The sequence below is a fragment of the Falco cherrug genome, chromosome 4 (assembly GCF_023634085.1).
Source record: "Falco cherrug isolate bFalChe1 chromosome 4, bFalChe1.pri, whole genome shotgun sequence".
In the NCBI taxonomy this organism is placed as follows: Eukaryota; Metazoa; Chordata; class Aves; order Falconiformes; family Falconidae; genus Falco; species Falco cherrug.
In genome coordinates, this window is record NC_073700.1 from 85721638 (window position 1) to 85746225 (window position 24588).

General features: G+C 40.1%; 1 protein-coding gene across 7 annotated transcripts in view; it reads right to left on the reverse strand.

Annotated features, from left to right (window-relative positions):
• Positions 1–24588, reverse strand: part of TPK1 (thiamin pyrophosphokinase 1) — a 313127-nt gene that overhangs the window by 239334 nt on the left and 49205 nt on the right. For 6 of the 7 annotated variants that reach the window (XM_055708515.1, XM_055708509.1, XM_055708512.1 and 3 more), the window contains exon 2: positions 11752–11826. The exons of the other annotated variant lie outside the window; for it this stretch is intronic. In XM_055708515.1, the coding sequence (XP_055564490.1) occupies positions 11752–11826 (75 nt within the window). The remainder of the gene's footprint in view (positions 1–11751; positions 11827–24588) is intronic. 7 annotated transcript variants of the gene reach the window in all.

Here is a 24588-nt window from a genome sequence, read left to right on the forward strand (position 1 = left end):
ATAGAAAAGAAAGGTTTGAGATGGCTAGTGGGAAAGAGTTGAGGTAGGAGACAGATAACACTGAGACTAAATAAAGTAGATTAACTATAGATACCAGCTGCCACAAAATTCACTTGCCTCATGTTGTTGCAGTAAACTGGCCAAGGAAACAAAAGAGAAAATAACCTGACATCTGGGCTGCCATTCAGCCCTCCCCACCTCTTCCATTTTGTGTACCTAGCAGCTATATCTAAATTTCTGTGGGGAGCCGGAAGGCAACTCAGATCTCTGTCCATTGACTAAGAGGAGATCACTGGCAGTGACCTAAGAAACTCCAGTTAACCGTCCCAAGCTAAGTGAGATATAACCGAGGGACCCAGTGAATTATTACTTAAGCAAGATGTGCAACATTAAAACTTGTCGGTGTGACATTTAGCAGACATGTTCTATGCCTCATCCACCCTCCTACCCTTTCTCTTCTCTTTTAGGAAGCAGAGGGAAAGACAGATTCACACAAAAAAGGAGACTGTGGCTTTTGCCAAACAGTTGCTAAAATCACTGTGATTTCTATTATAGCAACACCAAGGACAATGTATAGATAAATTGGAAGAACCAGCCTACTTCTGTAATACACTGATATTCCCAGGAATTTAAATTGGTTGTAATCCCTCCTCACCTGACCTGATCTTATTTCTTAAAAAGTATGGACTCCACAGGAATGTTCTGTGTACTTGCACACATTCCTGTCACACTCTCTCTCTGCCCATGTCTTTGCTCACTCTCCATTCCCACCATAACTTCTGAAGCGGTCATCCAACTTCAAAAAACAAACCAAGAAGCACAGTCTCCCAGATACAACCCCCCTTGACTATGAAAAACAGGCAGGGAAGTAGAGTGAACCAAAACAGACCGTTCTGTGCGATATTCAGAGGGTTCGGCAGCCTCAGAGTTCTTGGTGAGACTACTATTGCCCTCAGAAACTTCTGATGGTCTAAAGCCTTTCCTGCCATTTAAGTATGTCTTTTGATAGCACATAACAGCCTTGCATACATTTGTCAAAATGATTATATAGCTCAGCTAAACAGACTTGACACATGATCTATGTCACACTCGGGTCAACTCATTTGGCAACGACCAAATGTTGTGACTTCTTGAGGACGTTTTGCTAATATTAATCATTTTCTCTAGGAACCTCATCAAAAACCACATTCCGGATCTGTAATTATTTCACATCTTCTTAGCAGTGAAAAGGTCTGACTCTGAATGACCAGAGAGGCTCCTCCAAATGCAGCATCTACCACAGAGAACACTTTTCCACACCTTATGAAATTAACACCAAATCCATCATCCACCTCATTCTCATCTGGAAAGAACAGGATCAACATTTACTTAAACTGGAACAGGGAAAAATAGCTATAAAAATTAGGAAGACGTCATTTCAATACTTCTTCTGTGATGTAGGCCTACCTACAAATTTCTTCTACTGACTTCTATAACTCTTCAACTTGCAGATTTTACAGATCGAGACAGCATACCACCCTGCTGCTTCGGAAGGGTTTGTTCGCAGTCATGCTCTGCCTCAGGAGTGAGGGACTTAACATTTATCCTCCTAGGAACAGGGATATAATTCTCATTCCCTTTATCTTGGATTAGCTGTCAAGACAGTAAGTGGACTGTTCAAACATTCAGTGTTTTCTGTGGTTTTAAATCAAGATGCAACAGAGGCCAAGCTGTCAAGACCTGCTGTGTGACTGCACACCTCAGTAGCTCAGCTTCTCTCCCAGTTCTGAGTCAGTGAAAGGGAAGGTCAGGATGTATTTTGGAGGGAGGGCCATTGTCCCCTTAACACCAGACCCCATTTAAGATGTCAGTTTGGGCATCCGAAACCAAAAGATAATCAAAGTCTCTTTCTTTTAGAATGAGCTGGGACAGATACTGCACTTAGAGCACTTTGGCTTTGTACCTCAATGGACTCCACAGCAGTTTTACCCACCGTAACCCTCCATTAAACACGAGTTGTGTCACTTTGTTGAACCGTATCTTTTCACAGGCTAAACAACTTACTCAAAATTCCTTGTAAAAATCTCAAGATTATTATTAAAGTCCAGAATTGGCATAGCCCCAAATTAATTTTAAGTCATTGTGACAGCATATTACCAATTTGTGCTCTTTCTTAGGCCACTTACATTGCCCTGCAACACAGCCTGGATGCACCCTGAGCCTCTGCAGTTCCTTCACTTCAAAACAGATTGCAAAGGCAATTCAGTCCTCCTTTCTCTGTTCCTCCTTGAATGACATCCATTTCAAGAGCAATGTTCTAGACTTTACCAACCAATCTAACCTGACTATTGATTATTCATAGCTGATTACACCTCACAAACACCAAGCTAATGTGATGGACTACCAGATGCTAGGAGCCAAAGCAAAATGCTTGATGCAGGTCATTACGAAGGCTGACAGACAAGTGTGTGTTCAGACATAAGCAAAAGCTTTGTTCCCTGCTGCACAACTCATACTGTCAGAAACAGAAGCCCCAAGGAGCCAGGCCCTGGGCTCTGAACATGAGCAGCGAGGGTCTGAAGTTCAAAGGAGCTGGGATTTTTCAAAAGAAATTCCAACAGCATAATATTTATACTCCACAGCACAACTTACTGCAGTGCTAATGCAGCTTACAACGAACCAACATTCTTATGGTTACACTTTATCCAGGCCATCTGAGTCAATGTTAAATTTTATTTCAGTGTAAACTGTACCTGGCCCCCTCTAAAAGGTCTGAGCCAAATAAATTCCAAGTAACTGAAGGAATATTGACATCAAAAGCCTCTACATTAGGATCCCAGTCATAAAGCTTCCAACAATGGAAGATGATAATAAAACACTTCTAAAAATTACCGGCTGTCCCTGCTATTTCTGAGGTCAACGGAATTTTCCAGAATGAGAAACCTATGACAGTTTTTTATTTCTGTTCTCACTGTGATTCACCATCAATGACACCAAAGACAGGCAGCTGCACTTCACCGGTGCCTCCTCAGCATATTAGATAAACAATTGTTAACTTGTGAGAAAAAAAGTTGTTAATAGCCACAATGCTCATTCCATTTTTATGTGCTAAGTTTTTGGCTGGTGTAAATACATGAAACTGAATCAAAGTCAACAGCGCTTCATCCATTTACATAAGCAAATCTTGATGCAATCAGAAATAAACAAGACAAAAACTCCAACCAATACTCCAAAGTTCTCATCCACAACTGTTCAATATGGATTTCAAAAGCTGAACATCCATGCTCTGTCCCATGTATTAACATGTTTATGGCAGAGGTAACAAACTAAAATGAATTAAACAAATCCTCAAATAATTTGTCATGCTCAGATAATTTAATCAACACCAATCATAGCTCCTTTGGCTCATCCCAACAAGACACAGTTCACACCAAATCCAGCAAAGTACCTGATCACTTACTTTCGGCATGTAAAGCATAAGAATATTCCCAGTGAAGTCATCAGGCCCAACTGTTTATTTGGTATCAATAAGAACTATTTTATTCTTACTCAAACTCTTAATATCTCCAACTAGGTACATAAAGTACCAACTAGGTACATACAGACCTCCGTTAACTCTTGAAAAACTCTGGACTTTGCCTAGGCATAAACAACACCCATGATCCCAAACTCAAAATACATCTGCATGCGTCTCACGCAGATAACATTTTGAGTAACACAACACGAAAATACATTAAAGCAGCTTATAAGTAGTGATGCTATACAAGGTAGTTAACAAAACCAGAAAGAAACACAGAGAAAGTGGTCTTTGACACAAGTCCATCAATCATTTTAGAATTTATATGGTATGTTGTGTGGCAAGTATCTAAACCAATTACTCATAAAAAAAAATAAAAAAATCTCATTATGCTGCTTTCAAAATGGAAATGCACATACTATTTTTAGAAATATATTTATGTAATGGTGAAATTTAACAAAACAGCCTACCTGTGCAAAAGAGCAGAGATAATGAGTAGAGTGGAAAAGCTAGCTATTTTCTAACTTACATGAATTTAAAGTTCAATTTTAATACTTGATAATATGGGTGAGCACAAGACAGTATGTAAACCATTTAGATGAGAAAAGCAGCAATCCAGCGTGTATTCTCAAACTATTGATCTCTCTTCAGGCACTGAATACAGTGAAGGATGCATACTCCATCAGCCAAGTAACCAATAAATACTAGCATAGTCTCAACTTACTACAGAAAAGGTAAACTGTTCACTGGTTGAGTTACTCATTGTTACAGTAACAGTAATAAAATAATCCAAACTTAAAATCCAAAGGAGAGAAACATAACCAGATTCAGGTAAATTAAAAAGAGGAGATCCACTTTTAAAAAGTAATTGCCATTTGAAATAACCACTGGACTAAGATTAATGGTGAGGCGTTTGTACCAGTATGGGCTTGTTTAAAAAAAAAAAAAAAAAAAGAAAAGTTTTTCTGCCTTAAGGCAACCCTGGAGTAAGAGAGAAAGGAAGACTATCAAACCATAGCTTGATCAAAGTCCATCACAGCCAGTGAAAAGACCCTGACATCAGCAACCCCAGATAACATCCATCCTTTAAACGACCTTACATCTTTACCCTAGTAGCAGATTCATGCTAAGCTCTAGCTATGAAAATAATACTTTTGCCCTGTAGTGACTCCCAGAGAAACACTGTGTAGCTTGAGGCTGTGAAAATCCAAGTGTTCCTTTTATGGGATTAAGAACATGCCCTTTTCTGCCACAGGTCATACTTATGCTAACCTCATGCATTCACCCCTGCTCCCTGGGTTCATTCCCAGGAACGTTTCTCTTGTTGAATCACTAAGAAAATGAGCATTTAATCATCTTTTTTTTTCTATTGTCTTATGTTTTCCTTTCTGCTTTGGGTGCTCTAAAGCATTCTCCTGACAATATTTTCCAAAGCTCCTTCTTTCAACTGTCCTCTGGGAAACATCATGATAACCAGATATATAGTATAATGCTATCAAAGGCTTCTATATAGCAAATCTTGTGACAATAGAACTCCCCTAATGGGATTTACATCCCAGCTCAATAGAAAAAAGCACTGTAATAACCTCCCATTTTTTTCTTATGCTGTAATCATCTGTTATGCTTTTCACTAGTACTTCAAAGTAATTCTCTATTGTTCTGTTACTCTGAACTTCAGCTCAGCAGGGTTTAGATTCTCAAAGCATCACAGAGGGGGACCTTAATTACTCATTTTTTTCATTTTTCAAACAAAATCTTAAATCCATTAAACAAACAAAAATTCCTTTTTGATCTCAGATTTCCTGTTGTTGGATTTGCAGAGAATTAAAAAAAAAAAAAAACCACACAAACACCACCAAAAAAAACCCCACCAAAAACAAAAGGCAGCCTAGCGTGTCTCCAATTTTATCTGACAACCTCATTCTATCACAGCTACTACTAAGGTGAAGGAACCTGAACTGTGCAAAAGGCCTGAACGATCAGCTCTGTTCTCAGCTTTGCCAATAATATCTAAAAATTTACAAAACCAAATGAGACCTACTTTTCAAACTGTCCACACACACCTAGGCTACCTCTCAAGAGCCCTGATTCTGAACCAGAAAGGCACCAACAATATACACGTCAGAAATAGGAGAATTTTACCGTATCTCTGGAGTTTTAATCTTAATTTTATGAAGATAAATGTAAAACTCCAGTTCACCACTGAAAATCTGGCAGAGAACAACCTTATACACTGAGTCATAGGCAAAGCTTCAACTAGAAAAATCCTCTTCCCAAAATCCCAGCTAGTGCAAACTGCTGCATGTCCTAAGACCCAGATACTACTTCGTTTCCAAGCTTTAAGCATGGTGCTAGCCAGCCCTAATCAGGGCTAGATTTTCTTGCTCCTAAAGTATATCGTAGACTCCCTACCCTTAAGAACACTTGAAATAACTTCTCTCAGACTCCTGAGTTGAAGGACATTAACTTACTGCAGGCAGTCCGACAACAGCCACACCACCATAAGAAAATGGTGTTTAAATCTAATTTGAGTGGCACAGAACAGCAAATTTAAGTTACTAAATACGAACTAGAAATTATATTCCTGGCTTGATTCAAATGTGGAAAAATGAACTTCATTGTTGACTTATCAGGAGTCTAATATTACTCAGGAGAGAACAGAGTAGTTTAGCTGAGGCCAGTGGTAAGAGTTACTGCTAGTCTGAATGCCTGCTGGAAAGTGCAATAAAGCATAGAAGTCCATGTGACATCCCAATCACCATTTTTATGAACATTTTCCTATTTATTAATAGCAGCTGCTCTAAATTCACTCAAGTTTTATGCCAGCTGCCAATTCTGGGTCTAGTACAAATTTGAGATATATTACAAGTAAGTTCAACAGGAAATGAAAATAAAAGGTGAGAAAAAAGCACACCATATGCCAACAAGGCAAGTTCATTGCCGACAGGTAAGAGGGCAAGTGAATGGCTGTACATACCAATAATTCCAGAAGCACAGGTGAGTTCAACCACTAAAGACAGTGGAGGAAAAGGTATCAATCATGGAGAAGAAAAAAACGGCACCAGGGAGAGTCAGGATATTTCCCTTCTGCTATTAAGCTACAATACCCTTTTCTCTCTGAGACATTCGAACTGTTCCAACTAATCTGTTACCTTCCCCTCAGTATATTTGCCAGAGTTTGCATCACCACTTGTATTTATATCTTATTTACCTTTATACAGAGCTCTTACACCTCCACAGAAGACATTGAAAACATCAATCACCAATTATATTGCAGACAAAAGCATACGGAACATAAAACGCAGGGGAGCATGTGGCGTTCAAAGACAGATGACTCTGAAAATCATGACACAAATTAGCACCTTTCCTTACTTGATTACTCAGGAAGAGGAGATACCTTCTATTTCCCAGCCACCTCCAGGTGCTAACAATCCATTCATTAGCAACATTTTCACCGTACAGTAGATTGACCTTGATAGGAAAGTTGCCTCACATTCAAGATAATACTTAAAATCCAATAGCCAGTTTGATTGTTGTAAAATGGGTATTGATAGAGATGGAAACTTGAAAAAACCTCAATTTATGGATAAGCAATCACAACAGATGTAGTGTAAAAAGATACTGTTTACATGAAGACAACCTAAAACACTTTGGATCTGAGTTATTATGCTGCTGCCATAGAAGTATGCTTCCTGCTATCTCAGTATATAGACCCCAAAAAATATAAATCCCTAGGGCAAGCAACATTCCTCTTTCTGGTGCTCCTCCATGTTCATGATCTACAAAGCATCACAAAATGCCTACACACAATGCATATAGAGAAGTGACTGGTAGGGCAGTATAATAAGGAGACATAGCTAGACCCCAAATTCCTTCCTGAGGAGAATGGTCCATGAAAGAGACTGTTTAGGGAGGGACTCCTGAAGGACATACATTTTTGCAGCCCAATCTCATAGACGTCTCTTCCCCATTTGCTTGTCCAACGTTAAATACACATCCCACAAATCAGGATTCAGTAGCCAATTTCAAAAGGATGTTGGCAGTTTATTCTACTACATCAGCCAAGGATGTTTTGTCATATGGATGGCTACTATCTAGAATAGTTCAACATGTTCTGTTTGATTAAGAGCTTTCACAGATAGTCTTGCAGAAAAAGATCACAATCCTTTTAAGGAAGGCATAGTGGCTAATGTATCACAACCATTGTAAGAACTGAAAAATACCCGTGGACATGTGTGCTTACCATAAAACACAAGTATAACAGTCTTCTTCTTCAGCCAAGCAGAACAGCATTAACCAATATTTTGATTCTGCAACTGCATTTATCAGTAAACCCATGGATAAAAGAACACTCAGCCAGAGGTTAAATACAACCTAAGGAAAAACAACTATTGTAATATGTCTTTCCCCACAAGCAAATCCAAAGATGCTATTTAACAAGAAACCTGCCATTCTCAGAAATACAGCACTGACGGGAACTCCATCAGATTGCTGCTGAATGTTGCCATTTTTCTCTGATTCTTCAAATAATAATCTTATTTTTCAGACCATAACTTCTTGCTTTTTACAGCTGTCATTGTCAACATTTAGAATAGAAAGTAGTCTGCAATGCTGGCATGCTACCATCAAGTGAGGATCTGAAGACAATTCTGGCTCACTTCAGTAATATGGCTTGTAGGAACAATGTTTTCAGAAACAAGAAACAGTTTTCAGATCCTGAACTTGAGAAGGTTTTACATAGAAGTGGTTTCTTAGCACTGCAATAATTCTGCCCCTTTCCTGGTACTTCACTAGGGAGAGATCAAAAAAACAGAAGCACATGCGATCACTAGCCATGGCTGAAATTCTTGGCATAAATATGAATTTCTGTGATTGAATTTCAGTCATTGAATTCCTGATTAAAGAGACTTTAAGGAGCAGAATCAAAATCTCAGGAACTTGCATCTGCTACCCAGAAAGCCCCTTTGTTTTCAGCCACTAAAACCTGGGCATCTGTACTTTTCAAACTCTGTGTAGAGACAGCTTCAGACTTTCAACTCCCAGCCATTTCTGTTAAAGATGTATTTACACTTGAAACCACTTCCAAAGTAGCCTAGAGACTAATGTAAACTGGATTTTTTTCCTGCAAACCAGGAACTACAAACATTGCTGAAATACAATCAGGAATTTAAGATAAGTTAAGGCTGCACTGGATCCAGTCTTTCTTATAGGAACCTCCTGAACACAAAAATGTGCAGGTCTGAAAAAAGCGGGGCTTTGTCTCTTCCACATGTTTCCCACATTTAGGATAAGGACTTCCACTGGTAGAAATGGCTGCATTAACAGCTACTGGCAAAGCTCTTTTGATGGATTTGACTGACATTCCCAGCCTTGTGCTTCCTCATAGTCTATTCCCAACCCTCTATATCCACCTCACCTTCCCATATTCAGTCTCCCTATATCAGCTTCACTTACTGTGAAAACCTTTCCCCTTACCTAATCCCCTTTACTGACCTATCCTCTTCAATTTCTCTTGGCTTTTCTTTCATCTTCTCCCCACTGTACCCAAACCCAATAAATCCTTCAACGAACTACCAGTATTTTCAGCTATATTATCCTTCAGCATGCTTTTGCAAACTGTCCCTTCTGCAGTTATTCATCCATTCCACCTTTAGGACAGCACTAATACTGTATGGCTGTATCCAACACGAAGGGAGCACATCTAGATTGGTTTCCCACAGTAATGAACACAACAGACTAAAATCATCGTAGTCTTGAACTGATACTACCTCACTGTTGTCACTTACCCAGCTTGTATGGTACGAGTGGGAAAAGCTGTCTCCTGGAACTGAAGAAATCAGATTCCAGTGTCCTTCACAAAGCACAGGGAAGGAAGTTCATTGCAAACTTGTACAAATTGAAATAGTTCTTTTCAAAGTATGTCAGTAAAAATAGATTTCACACAAGTCTGTAATAAGACAAAGGCTAATTAGCTGCAACCACTTTTTCTTGAGGTCAAGAAGAGTTACACCTGGGATGATTTTTGCCTAGAATAGACACACTTATTGTTGTGATTTATTTTTTTTTTTTTTTTTAACTCAGGACATAACATATCACACCTTCCTTTTTACTTGACGCTGAAGTGACAGGGCTAATGAAACAAGTTATTTTGATAGGGCACAGCCTACTTTAAAATCACATTTATGTCTCAGCACTCTGTACTTGGAGTACACTTCAGTGTACTCTGTAACACTGAAGATTGCTGTAACAGAGAAGTCAGTGAGTATTTTATCTTTTTATTTCCCTCTGCATTTTTCTCTTCCAATTTAGGCAGCTGACAATATTCTGTGGATCAACAGCCTAATTGTTCCCTTTTCATCACTCCTTTATAAGACCTTTATATAGCTGGTCATGAAGCACTGTTTCTAAGGATGTTTCATTCTTTCAGAACTTCTTTCATTTCATGTACCAAAAGCCCCAGGTTCTCCTAGTCCTGCAAGAGTCTCTCTGCTGAGACTCCTTCAGTACCAGCATCCAGCAGGCACAAAATTGCTGACACTCGCAGTAGGCCACTAGTACTGTTGGTCAGGCATTGCTAAAACCTTGCCCTGGATTCACCGAGGTTTACTGAAGCTGAGATGTTTTGAAGAAAAACATTTCACATTGACTATGTCATGACCTTCCTCTGTCATTTTACTTAGAAAATATCCATTTATTTCTGGAAGTAACTTATCATCAAAAGTCTTACTAGCTTAAATAGGACTTCTGCTCCTAATGTGCACAGACTCTGAAAAACTGTTCGCAGCACCTGTAATTACTTTCAACACAGTTATGCTGGGAGGACAGGAACACATCAAGGTAGTCTCAAGCAAGACAGGCTGTGGTCTACTCGGTTTTATTCAGCTTCTTATCCAAACCCTTCACTGAAGCACTACAGTTAAGGGCCCATTACTGTTACGGTAAGAAATACTCCATGCCCCAAGGGTCACCCTGCACAGGTTTGATTGCAAGAGGAAGACTTAAAATTCCAGAGGACAGACAAAAAAAGTCTAAAAGAGCAGAGCATAAAAGCAACACGTGCAAGGAACTACAAGATGCTAAATACTGCCATTTGGTAACTGGGCATGTCGGGTTCGCTGTCTCTTTTTTTAACCTCAACCCTCAAAACACAGGAAAGGTGGGACAAAGAAATAAGATCAAAATACTTACCCTTCTTCCCTCCATTATTTAATACAGAGTATGTCTTTAACTGCATCTTTTAAAATAAAAAAATATGTAGAATTACATCTGGAAGATTCACTTGACAGCCCTTCCACTGAACAACACTTCTTGCTGCCATTTCTTCCCGATATTGCAAGTGAGAGCCAGTTTGGGGTACAGTACTTGTGCAGATGCTTCGAATCATCCTGTGCAAGCCTCTCCCTTGTCTTTTCATTCCTCTGCCTATACAGGCACCTAATTTAGGTTTACTGGAATTAAGTGCTATGAATACATCCTGCCCCTTTCATCCCTTACACCAATTTGTTTTAACCGAACAGCCACCCCTGCTAGCTCTTATGCCTACAGTGAAATCAAACAGCTCTATCAGCCCCAGTCAGTTAAGAGGAATTTCTCTGCAAGGTTCCCAGCCTGCTAACAAGTTAGGGACAACTCCTGCAGCTTGTCAGACAGCTTCTGAAGGACTACATTTCTACATCGGAAGAATTAATAGCTCCAAGCTTGTAAAGATTTACGTATCTCCACAAAATGTCAGTAAATCTGCAGCTATCATGCCAGAGATAATGATTAGCACTGTGCATATTAAACAAAGGAGTAGTGAAATCTGATTTGCATATTTCTGACATGCACGCAAATTCCCACTGCTTTCACAACATAGTTATCTACACGGTTCATTTTATTTTGATTAAAATTAACACATTTCACTGATGACCTTTAAAGGAATGCTTGCTTCCAGACTCTTAAATGCATCATTGATCTACTACACTTTGTCAGCAAAACAATGATCATTCCTAAGATGCCTCTGAAAAGCTAGTCTTACACAGATCAGTCCATAAAGTTCCCACTGATGTAAGCAATGCAGAGATGCAGAATTTGCATAATCAGCTCATTTGCTGCATTCAGCAACAAGGGACATATTCTGCCAATTCACACCCTCACCAGAAGATTGCTCTAGTTAAGAGGAAATTGCCACATTGCGATTCAACAGACATGAAGTACATTAGCCGGGCAGCAGCTAAGTAAATAAACAAATGAAGATGTATGTAAGTTATTATTACCTCTGCTCCACAGACAATGAAAATGACCTTTGCTGAAAGGCTGGTTCAGAATCAGAAGGCAAAACTTCAGGTTTCCTGTAAGATAAATGTTGATTCTTATTAGCAACAATATTGATCCACACACCCCCTTTTTTTATATTTTGCTTTTTCCATATTAATTTTAATCCAACCACTTTGAAGCAACTCCACTAATTTCCTTGCTTCTTAGACATCATCATTTCCAGAAACAGAAGCTGCCAGAACTTCATTAGACACCTGTTTTTTTGGTAAGGTTTTGCTAAACTTTTAAATTGTTAAGTGCATTTTCCCCTTGAAAGCCATCCTCAATAGGATGCCCACACCTATACAGCTCTCTTTAATCTCCTGCTTGCTACTGCCGCCCGGATGCAGCATTTATTGGTATAAGCTTCACTCTGGCCTCTGTGAAGAGGGAAGGCTGTAGCCGACTGTATTAAGCTGTCTCTAAGTCAAATATTCCAGTCTCCTAGTAGATGCAGAACTTTGCTACCACCAGTGGCTTCTGTGCCTATGTTTTCGTATCATGTAGAAGCTCTAATTGTGGTACATCCACCCTGGTAGATACTTTACACATGCAGAATGAAAGGCCATACCCAAGGAGCTTAAAATCAAAGCTAGTAAAAGCAAAAGCAAACTTTAGCTTGTGTTTTCTAGGTGATACTGCAGACTAAAAATCTCGGTGTATTTACCAGTCCAACTTGATATGGCTCCTAAAGCCTCCTGCCCTAGCAATATGTCCATTGTGAAGGTCAATAATAAACCTACAAATATAAAAGTCTTAAAATAAAAGGATTTATGAAACGACACACCTTGGTTTCAAAGAGTAAATACACATATCTTATGATGGTTGCCTGTGGTGGGATTTGCGTTATTTCACTTCCTAACTACCTTGCCAATCATATAGGAATGCAAGTTTGCCCTGGAGCTTGATATCCTTAGGTGATCAGGTTAATGAAGTATTATTTGGTCATGTGTAGCCACTGTAACTGAAAAAAGGAAACCTCTATCACTGCAAAGTCTTTTGGGCTTTTGAGCAAATCCAGTACAGCAGGAGGCAGAAGGCTACAGGTCAAACTATGGCTTAAGCCCTATGACATTACCAGGGAAAATACAGGTGGTGAAAGTCCTGAAGGTACAGGAATATCTTGGGGTGGGAGCAGGGAGGGGACAGTCTTTGAAACAATGAATGAAATGCATGGTTAAGATCAAGAAGTGAGAGTTAAGAGACTGGGACACCACTATTCTGCATCTCGCCTTTTGAGTGATTTAGGGTTTCTCCACTGACCTCCTATGCCTCAGTTCCCTAAAACAGAAATAACATTACTGTCCTCCTTTGTAAGTATCAAAAGCAACACTACTGAAGACCTAAATAATTTTTTACTGCAGTAGAAATTCTAAATGTTTGTCAAAGGTATCTTCTACATGGTGTTTCAAATACCTGCCCTCATGTCTTCTACTTGCATCTTTGCTGACATGGTCCATACTTCTATTTAATTCATGTATATATAGGGGAATAAATTTACTTAGAAAAGAACAGAGAGGTCAGAGGACCAAGTAAGCAAAGGAAAGTGAGAAAACCCTTATTCTTTGCATAGGCTGAACAGTTTTGCCTTGTCCTTGAACTTTAAGAGAAAGGTAGAAAACAATACATTCAAACTAAGTGCCAATTTCCAGCTGCCTCATGAAATGGGACCTCAGCAGCAGATCTCCTAATGATGGTTAAGTGAGAAAGGCTGCCAGCTCCTTATATTAAACATAATCATCTAGTGGTGCCCTCCACTGAAGAAAGCCAGCAAACATCACAGGTTCTTTTACTAATACAATAACACAAACAGACATGGGTGCTGTAAACCTGTTCCTGCTGGTGAATCACAAAAGGCATTTCTGTGTCTGTTTTAAACCCTTAAGCCATATCAGCATATGAAAACACAGTGAGTAGATTTTTAGCTTTTTTTGCACATCAGGAGGACTCTTGTTTTATATTGAGATATGTTTTTGAAGCCAAGGCCTGGCTGTAGGCACCCACACTGAGACTTCAGAGGCTGATTTTCAGAGACAACACTTCTAAGAGCTTCCAGTGAGACCTGAAAGAACTGCTGGCTCTTACTTGTTCAGTCGTTGCAAAGCAGCAAAGAGGTAGGCGCCACGAGCACACCCAATTAAGAGGGTTTTTTGTGTGTGTTTTGTTGTTGTTTTTTTTAAAGCACAGTTACAGGTTTAAAAAGCGGAGAAATGGAAGTTGTTTTTCCTGCTTTTAGAAAAGTGAATGTTCCAGTCATTTCAAACCACTGCAATTAATGCATGATAAAATACTATGATTAATGCTACCAAAATGAACCTAATGTCAATATTTTAATGGTGCTCACTGAGTTAATATAAAGCTGCACAAAGGGCTCAGTCCTCGGTAGATGTAAAACAGTAATAAAATTGGGCTGCAATAATTTACAACCATTGCCCTAAAAACTATTAATAAATTGGGACTTCTGATGGCAAAGACCATGTCAATGGAGAGAATATGCAACATCCATCACAGAGAAAAACTGATGAGAACTCACCATGCCACTGCTCTGAGCACTCTAGTGAGCTATTCATTTGAAAACAAATCAAATAAAAGGCCATTTATCTTTAAAAGCCCTTAACAAATTAGGAAGCATCTATCTCCTGGACTGTCTGCCCATCCATTTTTCACAGAGATAATTAGCACCCTGACCCAACCATTAATGAAATTGTGTTCTACTTGGACTAACGGAAAAAAGAGTTCTGTAAACAAGAATTCAGCAGCGAAAATGAGCTGTCCCCAGATATGGGTATCTCCACTGCAGAAGCTTTTGTTGGCCTTTTGTTAGAGGCAGAACATGGTCTCTTGCATGGTTTCTTCCATTTTTAGTATAAATTTCTCTTTCATTATGTACTTTTCTTGCAGCTTTTGCAGACTGAGCAAATTCAGCCATCTGCAGCATGAGCAGAAAAGAATAAATTCCTCCAGACAAAACCTCCAGCTTATTCTTGATGTTTACATCAACTTAGAGAATAAATGGAGCCAAGTTCCAATGCAAGTCCTCTTGCAGAGGAATTAGCCACACAGTAAGGCGTAATTTCTACAGGACAGGAGGACAGAAAGATGACTATAGGAAGTTTTTACTTATATTTCAGGAACGACATTTGCTCATCTCCAGTCTTACCCATTTATTTTCCTATTTGCTACTTACAAACCTTGCAGTCTTACAGGCATAACTTAAAGACGTATGTATTAACAGTTGCACAACTACATCAACAGCCATTTAGATGCAAAAATATATCTTGCAGAGGACTTGGCAAATTCCTAGTCTTTGGATAAAGTGGGATCATTTTTATCTTGCCAGAAACACAGAGCACCATCCCCTACTTTCCTAGGCTGCAAATCAATCAACTATCTCTACAAGTCCCACTGGGACCGTCAGCGCATAACCTCATCTTTTCTGAAAATTTTTTCCCTTCTCTGCTTTATTTAGCTGCACTTTTTTGATGAAGCTTTTCTCATGGCTGCTTAGAAAGGACTTTAATCAAGGGTGTTGTGAACATCTCTGACAGCCCATGCAGTGCCTTTTTACCCCATTTTAAGTCACTCAGAAGAATACCGACATTTTAAAGCACACATTCACTATTCTAAAAGCGTTCTTGGCTTCTCCCTGTACTCTTATACTAATCTAACTATTCTATAAATATTTATAATATTCATATGCATTTTTTATTGATTTCCCCTTGATACATGCCAGTCTTCAGGCAGTATGTCTGTCACAAAACACATGCAAAAGGCATATGTATTTTTAAAGACAACCTTTTCTCTGGTAGTCAGTAAAATAATGTATGCCCTTTCTTTGTTTCCTTTCAGTGTTAGAACAATATTGCTAGAAGTTACTCTGCATACTGTGAAGTTCCTGCCTATTGAATTTTCCAAGGAGAAAAAGCTTTCATTGCTTCAGACAAGAGGGCCTTTGGGAAAGATCACTGCTATTCCCAGTCACTGTGAAATAATGCAAGCAGTAACACACAACGGGGGGATACTCTGTGCTGGCATGCCTCAAGGTGCTATCAAAGTATGACTCCAAAGTCAAAGCTTCAACTGCAAAAAGGAGCTTTTACAAAGCAATTCATGTTTTGATTTGTTGTTTGGTATTTGTGTTATACTGCTCGGCTGAAGGGGAACCATTCCTTTCCTTTCCAATCATCTATCAGGCACCTTCAACAGAGAGGAAGGTTTAGCACTGAGGAAGGAGGAAGAAAGAGACAGGTAGTATGGGAGCAGAGGGATTTTACCATTACTAAAGTATTTCACTAATTTAATCTAGAAAGTTGAAACTGGAAGATGGTTATAAATTTTCAGAAAAGTTCTGTACTGGTAGAAATGTGTCTAGATAGCCAAGATACTAACCAAGATCCCTTGAAAGGATACTGCAGGGATCTGGGTTACACATATTCCTGATCACAGAGGTGAACACCCAAATATACAATGAAGTTCTGATAGAGAAAAACTCTGAATGATCCCACTGAAAATCTCCTCCTGATCATGCTGCTGCTCTAACATCAGTCTACTTTCCAAAATAAAATAAATAATTAAAAAAGAAAAAGGTGATTTTGTTTCCAGTACCATCATTCACGAAATTCCTGCCCCACAGATTTGTTTTTTAAATGAACAGTCACTGCCTACTTAAATGTCGGAGTATGTGGGAAGGGGCAAGACCTTTTTTCACAATTCCAAAACAGTGACACTGATAAGACAGCAGTGCCCCAGGCTCTTCATATGCCAGTTGAAGTTGCTTTGCTGCAGAACAGTTAGCACTGGAATTGTGATTCTAAGAATTCCACGTAAGTTATATTTAGTGGAAGCCTATCATAATAAACACTATAGGAAGCAGTTCATGAAACCAGCAAACGTAACAAAATAACGTTTATGCAGAACTCCAGCAAAGATAGATAAGGCTATCGCTACAGATCACCAATGCAAAATTACTGAAGCAACTTGCTATGCCATTGGTTTGGGGTCTGGTTTCAGTGTGGTTTGGTATTCGTTTGGGTTTTTGTAATTAATACATTAAACTCTCTTATGTAGTTGAAACACAATCTACAAAAAAATAAGGAAATACCAGGTTTTACTCGAAAAAATTTTGTAGCATATTGTTTGGATTGAAAAATCAGCTCCTGTGTATTGCTAAGCATTACTAAGTCAATCAAAAGCCAGAATGGGAATTTCTGCTATTGGTGAAGCAGGTATCGCTAACACGGGATAATTGACAAATGAGCTTATAAAGGTGTGAATTGTGACATCAAGAAAAATAAAACTTCTTTGTAATGAACTGGAGTGGACAATTTTAATAAACACTTAAGGCAAAAAGGTTTTAATATGGATATTCCTTAAGTTAGGAACATGGCTATTTAAAGAATACTCCTTTAATAAAAGAGCCCACATTTCTGCATAGATGAAGGCTCATGTAAAAAGTGCCACTGATTACATGTGAAGTATTTTGGTTTTACATCAGTAAAAGATAAAGGACCCTAAAATGGTATTGTTTGCTGCCTCCATTGGAAAAAAATTATTGTAGTATTGAATATACAGAATGGAAAAGTATTCTAACTGCTCGCTACAACCTCAAAAAGCTTCTTGATACGACTTTTTTCATTTTGCTGTATTAGTTGTAGCACCACAATTAGCTTTTTCTTTGACATTCATCAGCATTTTTAATGCAGTCCTAATGGGCTATTTGCTCCACCTATCACCTGGAAAAAAAATAAAAATTAAATCCAGCACACTGAATTAAGAGTCCTCACTAAACAAATGGTAACATGTCACTTTTTTTTTTAACCTTGTCTTCACAAAGCAAATAGCACAGACACATGTTACCAAAATGCAGAGAACACAGAATTTTAAAAGTAAAATAAAGGAATCTGGGGGATCAGCACTGAGTTTACATCATTTTCTGCCAAGTAAGCACCTGTCCCCAAGCGTTAAGTCTAAAACCAATGCTCTGGGAAGAACTTTTTGCCAGCTTATATACATGGACCATTTCATTCAGGGCGTGTTTGAAGAGCTACCATCCACTTCCCAGACATACCAACTGGAAGAGCTTCCCTATCAGAAATGAAGTAAATATTTGATTAGACAAAAACTAAGGAGAATGAGTCCATCAGACTAAGAAGCACCCCTCATTTCCTGAAAGGGTTTCTTCATTGTGGTTCTTTTGGGTTTTAGACACTGAAACTACAAACACCTGTAGTTTCCTACCTGATAGGCAGATGCAGCTCCTAACAGGCAGTTTACTTGCTGATGTAGCAATTATTCTTGAAAGTCATCTCCTACTTCACAAGACAAGATTCTGGTTTTATCAATGAATGTCTTTGGTAACTCACTGACTATAGGCACTACCTACATCTACCTTAGCAAGTTGCCTGGCACCATAAAATCAGGTCTATAGAGCAAAAATTTTGATGCTGAAGATATGGTTTTCACACTATACATGTTTTGGGAAGAAAGAAAGGGAGGGACACTACTTCAGGTAAGGTCTAGTCAGTTCTGTGAACTAAATATTCATAAGTAGTAGGAGAGCATTATGTGCACTCCTGGAGCATATTCTTAGTTTCAACCAAAAGGAAATTAGCTTACATATTCCAAAACCACTCTGCAATGTAAAGCAAAGCACAGTAAATAGGCAGGATCAGGAGACCTGCTTCAAAAGCATATTCTTGATTCAAAATAAAACACTAATGTAAATATACCAATAGTCACATGGCTTTCGGCTTATCATTATTTTTTTATTATTTTTTTAAACAATGTCTTTACCAAACTAAGACAACTAATGCCACAAGACCAGCTTAATTTGAATGAGCAACAGATTTTTGTAATCTTATACTTACCAAAATTTGGCTCTAACTTTAGTTTGTTATACTTAAGAAGCAATCTGCCACGTAGGGAAGCTGAGGGGGAGTGTTAACCCAAAACTGCAGTTATCTGCACTGTAAATTCCTAGAAAAGCACTTAATGTTGAATCCTAAGATGATACTTTTTAAGGTTACCAAAATAAAACCCCATTTTGTACTGAACAAATAGTGCACCTTACAAAAAACGCTCCTCATTCTGCTGTTCTCGTTCTTGAACAAAGTTTTCCCCCAGCAGTGCTTCCCTTCTTCACCAGGAAACTCAGTGCTCTACTGTGATACCAGGGCCTCTAAAAAGGATAATTTCAAACTTATGGAGATAAAATCAACACTCTGAAATGCACACGTTTCACATTTAAAAAGCTTCACAACTCCTGTAGAACTGCTACTTTGAAAACTGAAAGAATTCTTTCAAGTAAATCAGTAAAATCCACTCCCTATATCTGTGCTCTTGCTAACAGGATAGTTGTCAGTTTTAATTCAGAGAAACAGTTAAGCTTGGACTACTGTATTATTATAGCCACTACTTATAAAATACTGTATAGCTGCATTTTACCACACTGAATCCCAAGCCTCCAAACAAGCTGTTTAATTTTGCTCCTAAGAATGACAACTCCAATAATAAACCAGCACAAATTATGCAGAAGGATCAGAGACCTTACAAACACATGCTCAAACTTATTGAATGAATAAATCAAATATCCATACCCAGCTGCTTTATGTGCAAAGGCAGTCTTATCCCTGTCAATGCATTTTAGTGTTATTTTTTTCACGTAAATTCTATTGATTTTAAAATATTTTACAACTCTTAATTCTCCAGGCAAATTCTAGCAAGAGGAGTAGGAAGAAAAGGAGATCTGTGCAGTCTTACTGCAAAGCTGCAATGTGGTTCTCTCTGGAGAGCCCTCTGCAAGAATTTATGTGTATGAATTCAAACCAACTAATTTTTCACAATAAGTTGCAAACATGGCCATACATATGGGATAATCCACCTACATTACTGACCACTGCTGTTCCTAGAACGGTGACACACCTTGCAGTGAAAACCTGTCAGTTAATTCTGGTGCTCCTCTGGAGACCATGAGGGCTGTGCTTTTCATCTCAGGATGTGATGGACCACTCCTTTTCATACAAGCTCCTATAGTCCGTAGCTGCATTTCTGAGCGCTCGGGACTTCTGCTCTTTATGTGTCAAACAGCTCGGTCTGGTCAAATGGAGTAAGATCACATAGTTCCCGATAGTGAATCTTTAGTATTAGATACCTCGTCCAGCACCACAAGGAAACTTCACGGCAGGATTCAATTCTCCAGGGCAACATTGGCCTGAACTGAATCATGAGAACTGTCTATTTAAATATAAATCACAACCACCATACTTCTTACTATTACATACATGGAAATTATGCTTGTACCCATTACGCTCATTTGAAAATGCTCACTTGAAAACAAACCCATCTGATCACTTTGGGGAGATAGCAAGGTACGTAAACCCTAACGGGCTCTTGAAGAGACATATTTCATATGCAACATCTGCTGCTGCAAGGCTTTTGGCTTGGTTTACCTCATACCTTTGCTGCTTGTCTCCAGAGACGTTGCTGGACCATCCATCTATCATTCTGTGCTTTGTGCAAGTAGGACTTACATGGCAACTTAAGCACAACAAAGTTCAGAATTATCTGGAAGCAGCAGGGTTTTTTTAGCTGAGATGTTATCACCTAATTGGTTATACTCTTATAGTTTTCAAGACTACTGGTTGAACTCAAATTACCCAGCAGTCCAAAAAAAAAGATTTCTGATATAGGCACAGACAAGTAAGGTCTAGGGGATCAGGCAGATATATAACATCCTGTGGCATGGAAAACATAGCCAGCTGAGGCTGAAGAGATGCATAGGAAGTAAAACAGCAGGAGGAGGGTCAATTTTCTACAGAATATGAAGCCTAGTCCCCAGGGTTGCATAATCCAGCACAACCTTTCATATTTCAGATAAACTTTAAGAAACCCGCAACACAGGCAAGTCATCTTCTGAATTCAATACCAATTGGTAGCTCTTAGAAGACAAAAATCAGACATACTGACTTGCTATAAAAATATTGATAGTTATGGTAAATTTGACTTTCCTGTTTAAAATTTCTAGGCACAGAGCATTAGGACTGGAGCTTAAATCTACATCAAAGAGAAAATGAAGTGGATGTGGAGAGAATCTTACGACATTTCCATTTTATCTTCAGACTGAAAAATAAACACAAATTACTATAAAATATTAGCTTCCAGTTTTAACTTTTTTCCTCAAAAAGATATTAAAATAGCTTCACTTTAGAAAAATTTTAGGAACTCTTCAGTGTACCCAAAACTATTAATATTCAAGAAAGTTCCAACCTTAAAAGGAAACTCAAGACAGTTGCTCACTTTCTAGCTGTTTAATAGCCAGGTCTATATAATGTCCTCCTTGCATTTAAAAAACCCATGAGCCTGCTGCTCAATGTGGTGGGTGCCCTGGTGGCAAAGGACGAAGAAGGCAGAGCTACTGCATATTGCCTTTGCTTCAGCCTTCACTGCCAAGGCCAGCCCTCAGGATTCCTAGACCCTGGCGGCAAGAGAGGAAGTCTGGAGAAAGGAAGACTTGCCCTTGGTCATGGAGGGTCATGTTAGAGATCACTTAAGCAAACCTGACACCCACAAATCCATGGGCCCCGACGGGATGCACCCCCAGCTGCTGAGGGAGCTGGCAGATGTTACTGCTAAGCCACTCTTCATCACCACTGAAAGGTCTTGGAGAACAGGAGAGGTGCCTGAGGACTGGAGGAAGGCCGGTGTCACTCCAGTCTTCAAAAAGGGCAAGAAGGGCCCAGGAAACTACAGGCCAGTCAGCCTCACCTCCATCCCTGGAAAGGCGATGGAACAGCTCAGCCTGGAGGTCACCTTGAAGCGTGTGAAGGAAAAGAAGCTTATCAGGAGCAGTCAGCGTGGATTCACCAAGGGGAACTCGTGCTTGACCAATCTGATAGCCTTCTGTGATGGAATGACTGGCTGGGTGGACGAGGCCAGAGCAGTGGATGTTGTCTCCCTTGACCTCAGCAAGGCTTTTGACACTGTCTCCCCCAACATCCCCACAGGCAAGCTCAGGCAGCGTGGGCGCGACGAGCGGCGGTGGGTGGGCTGGGACCTGGCTGCGTGGCAGACTCGGAGGGCTGTGACCAGCGGCGCAGAGTCGAGCTGGAGGCCGGCAGCCAGCGGGGCTCCCCAGGGTCACTGCTGGGTCCAGGCTCGTTCAATTGACTCATCAGTGACCTGGGCGAAGGGACAGAGCGTACCCTCAGCAAATCTGCTGGCGGTACAAAACTGGTTCACCCGAAGGCTGCGCTGCCATTCAGCGAGGCCTGGGCAGGCCGGAGAGTTGGGCAGAGGAGCTGAAGTTCAACACAGGCCAGTGTAAGGTCCTGCCGCGGGGGAGGGACAGCCCCCTGCACCAGTATGGGCTGGGGCTGGCCTGCTGGGGGGCAGCTCTGCGGGGAAGGGCCTGGGAGCGCTGGTGGGCAGCAGGCTGCCGTGGGCCACCAGTGGGCCCGTGGACAAGGTGGCCAACGGTATCCAGGGGTGCATTAGGAGGAATGTGGCCAGCAGATCGATGGAGTTTATTGTCCCCCTCTACCCTGCCCTGTGGAGGCCGCATCTGGAGTGCTGTGTCCCGTTCTGGGCTCCCCAGTTCAAGAGACAGGGAAATACTGGGGAGGGTCCAGTGGAGGCTATGAAGAGGATGAGGGAACCGGAGCATCTCCCTGATGAGGACAGGCTGAGAGAGCTGGGGCTGTTCAGCCTGGAGAAGAGAAGACTGAGAGGGGATCTTAGCAATGTCTGCAAATATCTTAAGGGTGAGTGTCAACAGGATGGGGGCAGGCTCTTTTCAGTGGTGCCCAGTGACAGGACAAGGGGCAACGGGCACAAACTGCAACATGGGAAATTCCATCTAAATATAAGGAAAAGCTGCTTTACTCTGAAGGTGACAGAACCCTGGCACAGGCTGCTCAGAGAGGCTGTGGAGTCTCCTTCTCTAGGGACATTCAAAACCTGCCTGGGCATGACTGTGCAACCTGCTCTAGGTGAAGCTGCTTTAGCAGGGGTTGGACTAGATGATCTCCAGAGGTCCCTTCCAACCCCGACCATTCTGTGATTCTGTGAATATTCTGTATGAATACACCATGCTAATAATATTTGTTATCTGGTATGTCTCTATTTCTAGGGATACAGCTAAGCATACAAACTCCCTGGCTGACTTGAAAACTTCAGCCGTTATCATCAGCTCAATCCACACGCTGCAAGAGTAAGGTGACTTCAAGGAATCACAAGGCAGATGTCAGTAGCCTCTTCGGGCAAACTGGTAAAAAGCACAATACCCTTGGCAGACATTCAGCTCTGCAAACAGTACAATGCCATCTTATTTCACTTATCTATGGTCTACAGATATTCTCAGGTATTTTCTATAGGATTAACAAAATTTAATAGCTATCAAATAATTTGCATATTAGAGTACTGACCAAAGAGTAAGATTCATGTGAACACATAAGTGCCTGACCACTCAGCACTCAAAAGCCCTGCTCTGCCGCCACCAAGCACTCCGCTGACACTTCAGTTATTGGCATTAACATTTGCAATGCACATAAAAGTCTAATTTAAATCTGCACTGAGATCCACCTGAAGTTCAAGAGACTGACAGAACCTGGCACCTCCTTTGATCTCAAAACACCACTGCTATCCACCAGCTACACATTTCTCTACTGATCTCATTTGAAGGGCACATTTGAAGTAGCTCTTTTTAGAGCATACCTAATAGATCTGGCTTCACAGTGTTAGCCATCTCCTTTATAAAAGCTGGGAAGGAGCTATATGTTTTATCAGCACGGATTAATAGTTGGAGCATTCCCTCGGGAGGCTGATGACCCACATTCGGGTACCTCCTCTGTCAGAGGGAGTTCACATCAAAATCCCGCTTCAGTCAACACAGCGCTCTCCTACCCAGACATGACATTATTCTTGGGGAAGCAGATTCTTTCCTCCTTGCTCTAAAAGTTAAATATATTAATTAAATTATTTTCATAAAACAGTTAAACAGGAGAAGCATGTGGAAGCCTGACTCTGCAGTCCACTGACATGGATACAGTTTGTTCTCCAACATTTACTTACCCAAACCTCTCTTTCATACCTTGAATAAATCCTCCACATACTTGACCACGGTATTACAAGAACTTCATACCCACTGTTGCCTTCTTTCTAATATGTGACATGTTTTCAGGGAAAAGCCTAATCTCTGGTTTTGCAGGACATTTTTTCAAGTAAGATGAGTGGTTCTCTCACTATCTTTAGAAGATTCTGCACTTGGAGTCACAAAAGGAGGAAATAACTTCCTGCAGCACAGTGTAAGATGTCTAAATGCAACAGAGCAGGATTTTACATGCTTCATTCTTCCTGCTGTTCCTGGTTTTCCACTGACAAGCTCAGCCTGATTCCTTCCTTAGTACACTTATTCTGACAGATTGTACTCTTCGTATACAGCAGGTTCTCCTTCTGCCCTGTATACACAGTCTAACTACCACATTCAAGACAAATACACCATGGCCAAAAGTCTTACGTGGATTTGCTGAATGGGTTAAACTCCCATATAATGTTGTGAGTGCAGTAACATCTCATTTTCGGAAACGAAAATAGGCATCATGTGACTGCAGGAAGATCACACTCCTATTTAGAAAATGAGCAAATACTGAAAAAACCAAAAGCTCCTTTCTGCTTCTCAGCTTGATCATAAATAATAAACATTACAAATCACAAGAAGATGGCTTTTGGTGAAATTCTAATTTGGACAACTTTATAAACTTCTTTTTCCCTATCTCCTTTCAGCCATCCCAATGAAATACAGT